At 37.2% G+C, this 10,474-nt stretch overlaps 1 protein-coding gene across 1 annotated transcript; it reads left to right on the top strand.

The window, feature by feature from the left end:
• The first annotated feature begins 3,084 nt into the window (after nucleotides 1-3,084).
• LOC145040536 (uncharacterized) lies at nucleotides 3,085-5,787 on the top strand. Its single transcript, XM_078988451.1, has 6 exons — nucleotides 3,085-3,093; nucleotides 3,168-3,212; nucleotides 3,290-3,928; nucleotides 4,228-4,386; nucleotides 4,468-4,722; nucleotides 4,861-5,787. Exons 1-6 carry the CDS (start codon nucleotides 3,085-3,087, stop codon nucleotides 5,785-5,787), a joined length of 2,034 nt encoding a protein of 677 aa, XP_078844577.1.
• The last annotated feature ends 4,687 nt before the right edge of the window (nucleotides 5,788-10,474 follow it).

The raw sequence follows: 10,474 nt of genomic DNA, 5'->3' as shown, positions 1-10,474 counted from the left end.
AACCGTAAACAGTAAAGCAACCCCTCTGCATCAAAACTGTAACCAAACTTGTGATCGACGCATCACAATAAACTAAAACAATTCTTAACACCCTCAGGTAGAGTCAGAATCGACACCTCACATAATCTCTGTCTTAGGGTCTCAAATGCTACCTCATGCTCATGCCCCTGTCAAAAAGTGACAGTTACGAGTAAGAGGAATCGCTATGTTGAATAAATCCTGAATGAACCTCCAGTAGTACCCTACCAACCCATGGAAAATTCGAATCTCAGTTGGAGAGCTCAAAACCTCCCATCTAATCTCGGCCTCAACTTTGGCCGGATCGACCATAATACAATTTTAGTTGATAAGGTGCCCCAAAAGGTGCACCTCTCGCAATGAGAAATTACACTTGGAGAACTTTGCATATAGTCTCTCCCTCCTCAGAGTCTCTAATACCTCCCTCAAGTGCTCCTCATGCAGCTCTTTGGTCATAGAATGGACGAGGACGTCATCAATGAATACAATCATAGACCGATCTAAGATCGACCTACAAACATGGTTAATGATGTCCATGAACACGGATGGAGAATTGGTGAGCCCAAGGGTATCACCACAAACTCGTAATGACCATAACAAGTCCGGAAGGCCATCTTCTACACATACTCCTCTCTGAACCTTATTTGATGATAACCTGAACTTAGATTAATCTTGGAAAACCAAGATGCACCTTAAAGTGGGTCAAACAAATCATCAATCCTCGGGAGTAGATAATGGTTCTTCACCGTTAGCTTATTTAGCTCCTGGTAGTCAATACACATTCAATGCAACCCATCCTTCTTCTTCACAAATAGGATCAATGCTTCCCATGGCGAACTGCTCGTTCGAATGAACCCCTTGTCTAACAGCTCCTACAGATGTTTAGACAACTCCTACATCAGTGGAGGAGCTAACCAATATGGTGCTTTGGCTTTCAGAGCCACACCAGGAACCAAGTAAATATTAAACTCTACCCGCCTCTCTGGAGGTATGTAACGCCTATAGATCCGGGCTAGTCAATTTAAAGATAATAGGGGTTGAAAACAACTTTTTGAAAAAATATTATTTAGAATAAATAATCTTAACCAAGTTTTAGAATACGTATCAAGGGTTCCGTACATATAAAGAATGACAAAATCCGAGTTATAACGAAGAAGATATGGTTCGTCGAAGTTTTACAGCAAAACCGGCACGACACTGGGAGACATAAATAGTGAATTTACGATGGATGAATTTTTAGCCTTAGAAATATAAACAAAAGTTTTAGTATATGTTAAATGAAGAACATACAAAAAAAGAACGCCCAAATCTGACTTCGTATGAGGAAGTTATGAATTTTCTAAGATTTGGCTTAGTAGTGCACAACCCGAAACTCGAATTTTAGATCGAGTGGTTTTTGGCCTACGCGACGTAAATGAGAATTGAATATCTTATTAATAGGAACTCAATGGTAAAAAGACAGACGAAAACAGAGTCTGTGTGTAGAAGTTATGAATTTTACGCGGACATTTAACAATATAATCTTTTCATACTGCTAAATTTAAGATCGGTCGAGAATTAGCCGACGAAGTCAAAATGAAAGTTGTAGATCTTATTTTTACCTACGCGTGAATATAAATAACATCAAAAAATGGAGCTCGTATGTGAAGGTTACAGATTTTAGAAATCAGAAGTGTACTGTGCGAAAATGGGTCACATGCCACAATCTTGGCCATTGCTTTCTCCCCAAGTCTTGCCAACAGATGGTGACATGTGGCATCAAGTTCAGCCACATTTCACACTATAAAAAGAACCTCTCCCACCATCATTTTCTTCACACCTTTCCCATTCTTTCTTTTCTTTACTCTCTCTCTCTCTCTATCTCTCTAGAACCTCTCTCAAGCCCCAAAACCCCCCCGAAAAGTGTAGGGAACCTCCCTAGCACGAGGCGGAAGCCCCAAAGTGCTCGACGTCTCCGAGAAGAAGAGCTTATCGGCGTGGGAACATTGCTCTAAGTAAAGCCCGGTTTTCTATAAAACCTGCTGTAAGTGAGCTACGCCTATACTATTTTTAATATAACTTTATTTAATTATAGTAACGTTATTAGGAACTGATAATAAGTACTTGGGCTATTATTATGTGTTATATAAGTATTGTTTAACGCTTATATAATAGTAATAATAGCTAGACTATTCATTAGTCTCGACGAATAATAGACTAACTCTAGTGGTAATAATACTAGGTTTCGTCGATGGAAATTATTTTTAATTAAGAAGCGAAGCACTGTCTGAGTTCGGAGTCACCACATTTTCAAGTGAGTGCATGGTCCCTTTCATCTTACACATAGATATGAAGTATTTTATATAATTACGTGTTATGTGTGCATATTATCTGTATATTTGCTATCTATGCTGGATGAACGATTTTATACAAGTTTTATATGATTTAAACTGTATATGTATTTATATCTACCTAATATGTTGGGTAAAACATGGGTAGATGAAATATGAGTTGGATGATGAGTTGAGAGGTGATATAGACCATGAGGTAAGGGTGAGAGGTGGACGATGTGAGAAGCCTTGTTCCCAAATGATGGCCCCATCATCTAGCAGAGTATGGATGACAACCACAGACAGTGACAGATGTGTGTGGTGCCCGAGGGGTCCCGGGCCACTGTTTTGCTTCGGTCCGTTAGGGTAAAAAAAAATTCTATTAGGTGCACCGGCTTCAAATTCGTTTGAGGGACACTATACTTTTGAGAATTCGAGGCCCAAAAAATAAAACTATAAAAAATGCTAGTCCAACAAATAAAGAAAATTAGCCCAATACCTCAATTTAGAATTAGCCCAATACCCAATCTCTATTAAGTGTCCATCGGATTTTGAAGAAAAGAAATTGGAGTGCTGGCCTTGTGAACGAGATTACAGAAAACAAAAAAAACAAAAACATCGGCACTGTGAACTGTCGACGAAGAAAAAAAATTCGACATTGGGACTTGCTTCTTTCAATCGATTTCATCCATTCAAGTGTTCAACCATTCGATTTTGTTTGTCTTGGCTTGGAACTCCTTTCAATCCTACAAATACAATGAAACAAGTAAGTATTGATAATTTTAGGTTTATGAAATTAGTCAAATAGTTGCTTTTTTGTTGAAATTTCTTATTGTTTAGGTGAAATTAGTAGTTGTTAACCTTGAAATTACTTGTTTACTTGAAGTTAGTAGTTGTTATTTGTTAACCTTGAAATTACTTGGAATCTTGGATGACTTATTTGTTTGATATTGAATTGTTAGTATAAAATTGGGTCTTTTTTCGGAAGAACAAGCATCAATAAATCAAGTGTTGGAGAATCCTCCAAAAGACCATTCTTCAATGATTTAAATTTTGAAGCATCCTCTAAAAGACCACGTCCTTCTAATCAATCATTCCCTTTGGTTTCTAATGTAAATCCACAATCTACAACTGCTCCAATTACAAATGTTGAATTGAAAGATCTTCCAAAAGACCCGGGTGTAAGACCAAAGATTACAACTTACCATCCAAATCAAAGAGATGAAATAAGGAAGGCATATTTGCTTCAAGGATCTTGTCAACCAAGGGGTCATATATTCCCTTCAAAGAAAATAGGTTCAAAAGAAAGACATTTTGTTGTTAAGTGGTTTGATGAATTTGATTGGTTAGAAAATAGCATAAAAGAGAACAAAGCATTTTGTTTATTTTGCTATGTATGTGGAGACATGGTGGCAAAACAACATGGGAGAGATGCATTTGTTTCACAAGGTTTTGATAGTTGGAATAAAAGACAATCATTGAGAGATCATATGGGTGGTATTGATAGTTTTCATCACAAAGAAAAAGAAAATTGTGAATTTTTATTGAAAGAAAAAAATCTATTAGTGCATCCTTCAACAAACAAACCAAGATTGAGGAGAGTAATTATAAACTTCGTTTAGGTGCTTCAATTTGGTGTTGTAAAATTTTAATGAAAAATGGTGTACCATTTCGGGGTTATGATGAGTCAAGTGAGTCTCTTAATAGAGGGCTTTTCTTGGAGTTATTATCTTTCTTGAGAGACCATAACGAAGGCATTCACAATGTTACCTTAGAAAATGCTCCTCAAAAGAATCAAGTGACGTGCCCGAGGACTCAAAAGCAAATTGTTGAATGCTTTTCAACAAAGATAGTTTTAGATATTTGCAAAGAAATTGGTAAATATGTGTTTTCTTTATAGGTTGATGAATCGAGTGATGTATCAAAAAAAGAACAAATGGCCATAGTTTTGAGGTATGTCGACAACCGTGGAGTGGTGCACGTGAAGGATATATCCTTTTTAACTCTTAAAGCAGCCATATATGATGTTTTTACCCGTAACAATTTGAGTATGTCTCAGGTAAATATAATATTTTTCTTCCTTATTATGAATTTTAATTGAATATTATTCTCTTTAATGTTTAATATATTTTTTTATCAGGTAAGAGGACAAGGTTACGATGGGGAAAGCAATATGCGTGGTGCATTTAATGGTCTAAAAGCTTTGATTTTACAATATAATGGTTCAGCGCATTATGTGCATTGCTTTGCACACCAACTTCAGTTAGTTATTGTGAGTGTAGCAAAGAAGCATGATGGTGTTGATGATTTCTTTGAGCAACTTTCTTTGGTGGTTAATGTGGTAGGTGGTTCATGTAAAAGACAAGACATGCTACGGGAAAGTAAAAGAGAAAGGGTGCAAATGTCAATTGGAAATGGTAAACTTGAAACTGGAAGAGGGTTAAACCAAGAGAGCTCTCTGATTCGAGCAGGAGATACAAGATGGGGTTCACATTTCAAAACCATCACAAGTTTGATGAACTTATTTCTATAGGTTTGTCATGTTCTTGCTTATGTCGAAGAGGAAGGATCCGCTTTAAGTAACCAAAATCAAGCATTTGGTATATTAAAATATTTCAAGACATTAGATTTTGTGTTTTACTTACATTTGATATATGAAATTTTACACCTCACGAACGTATTGTCAAAACATCTTCAAAAAAAGGATCAAGATATTGTAGAAGCGGCTTCTTTGGTTAGAGGGACAATGGATGCATTGAAGTCTTTAAGAGACACGGGGTTTGCTAAACTTTTATCGAAGGTACTCTCTTTTTGTCAAAAACATGATATTAATATTGTGGAGATGATGGACAATTTTGTCACATCAAGAGGCCGTAAGACTAAAGTTACTAATCAATTTCATTTTGAAGTTGAAATTTTCAACACCGTCATGGATATGCAAATTATAGAATTCGGATACCGATTTAGTGAACTTAGCACCCAATTACTAGAATACATGGGGGCTTTGAGTCCTTGTGATTCATTTGCTAAATTTACTAAAACAAAGTTGTTAAAGTTGAGTGAGTTATACATAAAAGATTTTGATGATGCGGAGAGGATGCAACTTGTTGGTGAACTTGAAATATATTATCACGCTTTGTATAAAGATGACCGGTTCACTAGTTTGCAAGGAATTTCCGACCTTTCTCGTTTGATGGTGGTAAAGGGGAAACATCAGTCTTATCCTATGGTTTATAGGTTGTTGAAGTTGGTTTTGGTTTTACCCGTTGCAACCGCAACAGTTGAAAGATGTTTTTCAGTGATGAAGTTTTTGAAGATGAATTTGTGTAACAAAATAGGTGATGATTTTTTGAACGATGCCATGATTTCTTATGTTGAAAAAGAAGCACTTATGAAAGTGAAGATCGAAGATGTAATGGATTGGTTTCAAAAAATGTGTACCCGTAGATGTCAAATTTAGATATTAAGATGTAATGGATCGATTTGATGTACTAGTGCTTTTAACTTTTTTTATGTTATTATATCCGGAGAAAAAAAAATTGTGCCACTACTGTGACAACTTTCTGCCTCCGCCACTGACCACGAACTATTCTAGACAGTCCCATGGAACACTAGCAGACTCGCAACCTGTAGGTGTTGTGAATGATGTGTTCACCGGTGTACTCTAAAAACCCATTGACATGTATTGCGGGTGGACTCTCGAAAACGATACTGTCAATAAACGAGATAACCGTAGCAGCTTTGCTCGAAGGACAATACTGGCAGCTGCACCTCACATAGAATGTCACAATCCTGGCAGCTGCGGCTAAGTGATAGAACTAGCACCTGTGCTTGACAGCTGTGTCATTAACAACGATGGACTTCGTACATATTCCTTAGGATAATCCTTAGGAATGAATGAATGAGAAATAGTTGATTCTTAGGGTAGATCCTTAAGTGTAAAGAAGATAATAAGGATGAGTAATTGGGTTAACTGTTTGATAATTAAACATAATAATTATATTATTCTGGGTTGAAAATTGTATGTACTCACCAGGTTTCCCAACCTGACCCACTCAACATATTTATATCACAAGTGTTGATATGAAGTCACATTACATTAAGAGATTAAGGAGATATAAATCACTAGCGATAATGAGAGTAAGTTTTGTTTATGCTTATGTTTCTGTATTGACGATGACATCCCAAATGTTTTAAAATAAATAAAAATAATTTTATTCGGAAATGTCCTGATAACGTATTTATCATGTTTCACTGGGAACAAATTCCGCACATTTTTATTAAAAAGAGTTACTCTGATTTTTATAAAGCATAATCAAAATCGGTCTTTTCTGGCCATGAAAATGGGGATGTCACAAGTTGTATCTGAGAATTAGTTTAAGCGAACTAGGGATATGGATTTATTTCTAAACTTAAACATAGAATCTAAGCAATGATTGTGAGGAGTGTGTCTTCGGTAATACAACTGAATAGACACAAGCACTAACTTATTTAGGGTAAATGCCTAACATGCTTTTATGTTGTAAAGGATTTATGATGCTAAATGTATGATCGGTTCTATGGTCTGTTTCCGACCGGATCTGGAAACTCTACGTGTTCAGACTTCTAAAAGTTTAATTACGGTATTAGAACTGGCATGTAACTTTTCGGAGTAATTGGGAGATTTACATGTCGATCGTAAATAAAATCTTTCCTATCTTAATTCTCGTCATTACAAACCAAACGTTTGAATTGGTGTATAGATCGAAATGGAACGAACCCGAAGTGGAGTCGGGAACGCAAATGGAAATAGGAATCAACAACCCCTAGTGATTGAACAAATACCTGTTGTAGTAAAAGCTGCACCTGAACCAATCACCATGGCTGGAGTACAAGCCATGATTCGGGCTATGTTAGCTGACCAAAGGGAAGAAATGAGGAGGATGTTGCATGAAAATAGGGACGAACCTACCATGCCCATTGAGCAACCTGAGCTGATTCCCAAGCAATCGGAGGAAGGGAACTATAGCCACCCTGTAAATCAAGTTGGGACTCAAGGAGAATGAAGTTATGGCCCGGAGAAGGGAAATGACAAGGATGGACGAATGTATAAGAACTTATTGGGTGCCATGTCACCAAGCCTTTCTGGAATCCCGAAGTCGGGTGATATTATGGACTTGGTCTCCAAGATGGAGATGGTATTTGAGAGCTATGACTGTAGTGATAAGCAAAAGACAGTCTTTGCAGTCAGAGAATTAAAGACTGGAGTGTTAAGTTGGTGGAAGTTGTTGGAAGATACAATGCTACGAGGAAAAGCCATACGAATGTCTTGGGAAGCATTCACAGAGAATTTAAAAATGCAGTACTGCTCAGAGATAGATCTGATAGACCTAAACAACGAGTTTTAGAACATGAAGAAAGGGAAGATGAGTGTTGATGAGTATGCCACCGCATACACTGAGAAGATGATGCTATTTCCCTACTTGGTGCCAGCTAAACTCTCCAAGATAGATAGGTTCGTTAATGGACTGCCTGCAGACTTTGGCCCAACGGTCAAAATGACAGCTACTTTGAAAAGAACCATTAGAGCAGCTAAAAATATAGACACCTAGGTAAGAGAAAGGGGTCTAGAAAAAGACAAGATAGGAGAAAAGAGGAAGTTTGAAGGATCTTCAAGGCCCAACAAGGAGAGTAAATCCTCGAAGTTTAGAGGAGGAGGAAGAGGCAAAGCAAGATGGTGTGATAAGTGCAAGAAGAAACACTTAGGAAAATGTGGCGAGGAGGTGACTTGTTTCAAGTGTGGAAAGCATGGGCATTACGCCAATGAATGTACATTCAATAAAAGGGTATGTTATGAATGTAATAAGGAAGGGCACTTCAAGCAAGACTGCGCCAAAGAGAAAAGGGGCTAGAAAGCCAAATGTGTCGCCAAGGCCAAGAGCAAGAGCATTCCACATGATCCTCGATGAAGCAGAAAACAACGCGAGGAATAAATGATGAGGACTTCATATCCAAAGATCGAGTTACACAGTAGCCGTGTGGATATTATCGTATGGTGTAGCCTATTAGAGGCATAGTCTAGGGTGAACTTGAAAACCTATGTAATCATTTCAAGGAATAATATAAAGCCTTTGATTTGTTATCTGGGGTGTTAAGCTGTTATGTGATTTTCTTGTATGATGACTTGGAAAACTATAAGACAATACTTGGGATGAGTATGAGTAGGTGTTAAAGGTAGTAGAGGCCTTTACTACCGAAAGCACAAGACTCACGCTTGGATTAGAGAAAGTCACAAGGTTACAAAGAAGCTAGTAATTGATACCGTTTTATTCAAATGTGTCGTTACCATCATTTCGGTAATGACTAAGAGGATGATTGTTATTCCAACCCTAGTGGTCATATCGAATTGAGTCCGACTACGATAAGTATGTTACATGGTTTAGAGAACCAAGTTTGATGTAGCGATAGACTTAAGCCGGAAGATTGAAATAAAAGATAGTCAAAGCGATTGGTAGAGGTATCGCGATAGTTGCTTATAGCTAGCAATGCTACCTTTTAAGATGTGATTAGAACATGAAGAAATGTATAGTCTGTTCTGGAAGACTCTAAAAGACCTTAGTTTAAGCGTGGGAACATACAATGATAAGTCATTAGAATATCAGTCCATTGTAGTAATAAAATAATTTATGTTAAGTTTGTTAAAAAGAAGAATCAGTCTCCAGTAAGGATCGAGATTGTGACTTGAAGGTCATAATTTGGAGTTTAACGTGAGATAGGTAGCAAGTGCAAGATCCAGCACCGCCTACAATCAGGAAGTCTTAGAGTTAGATACTCGTTCGAAGAAACATCAATGTTATGGTTATTACTTAGGATGAAGAGAAAACGTATGGAATAATAATGTGAGCCCTGTTTCGTTGATAATTCCGTGACGTAATCATCCTAAGGGGGAGATAATTGTAACGCCCGTAGATCTGGGCTAGTCAATTTAGAGATAATAGGGGTCGAAAATGACTTTTCAACAAATAATTTTTCAAAATAAATAAGAATACGTCTCAAGGGTTATGTACATATAAAGAACGCCAAAATCCGAGTTATAACGAAGAAGTTATGGTACGTCAAAGTTTTACAGCAAAATCGACACGACACCGGGAGACGTAAATAGTGCATTTACAAAGGAGGACATTTTAGCCTTACAAATATAAACAAAAGTTTTAGTATATGTTAAACCAAGAACATGCAAAAAAAGAACACCCAAATCTGACTTCGTATGAGGAAGTTATGAATTTTCTAAGATTTGGCTTAGTAGTGCACAGCTCGAAACTCGAATTTTAGATCGATTGGTTTTTGGCCTACGCGACCTAAATGAGAATTGAATATCTTATTAATAGGAACTCAATGGTGAAAAGACAGACGAAAACAGAGTCTGTATGTAGAAGTTATGAGTTTTAAGCGGATATTTAACAGTATAATCTTTTCATTCTGTTAAATTTAAGATCGATCGAGAATTAGCTAAAGGAGTCAAAATGAAAGTTGTAGATCTTATTTTTAGATACGCATGGATATAAAGAAGATAAAAAACAGAGCTCGTATGTGAAAGTTTCGGATTTTAGAAGTGGGAATTGTGCTGTGTGAAAATGGGTGACGTGGCACAATCTTGGCCATTACTTTCTCCCCAAGTCTTGCCACCAGATGGTGACATGTGGCACCAAGTTCAGCCACATTTCACCCTATAAATAGAACCTCTCCCACCCTCATTTTCTTCACACCTTTCCCATTATTTCTTCTCCTTACTCTCTCTCTAGAACCTCTCTCTAGCCCCGAAACCCCCCGAAAAGCCTAAGGAACCTTCCTAGCACGAGGCGAAAGCTCCGGAGTGATTGATGGCTCCGAGAAGAGCAACTTTTCGGCTCGGGAACGCTTCTCCAAGCAAAGCCCGATTTTCTATAATGGCCGCTGTAAGTGAGCCATGCCTACACTATTTTTAATATAGCTTTTATTTAATTATAGTAACGTTATTATGAACTTATAATAAGTACTTGGGCTATTATTATGGGTTATATAAGTATTGTTTAACGCTTATATAATAGTAATAATAGCTAGACTATTAATTAGTCTCGATGAATAATAGACTAAACTCTAGTGGTAATATACTAGGTTTCGTCGATGGA

The sequence above is a fragment of the Lactuca saligna genome, chromosome 4 (genome assembly GCF_052625555.1).
Source record: "Lactuca saligna cultivar CGN05327 chromosome 4, ASM5262555v1, whole genome shotgun sequence".
Taxonomy (NCBI): domain Eukaryota; kingdom Viridiplantae; phylum Streptophyta; class Magnoliopsida; order Asterales; family Asteraceae; genus Lactuca; species Lactuca saligna.
Note: the sequence above shows the minus strand (reverse complement) of the source record. Positions and strands in the feature narration are given on the sequence as shown.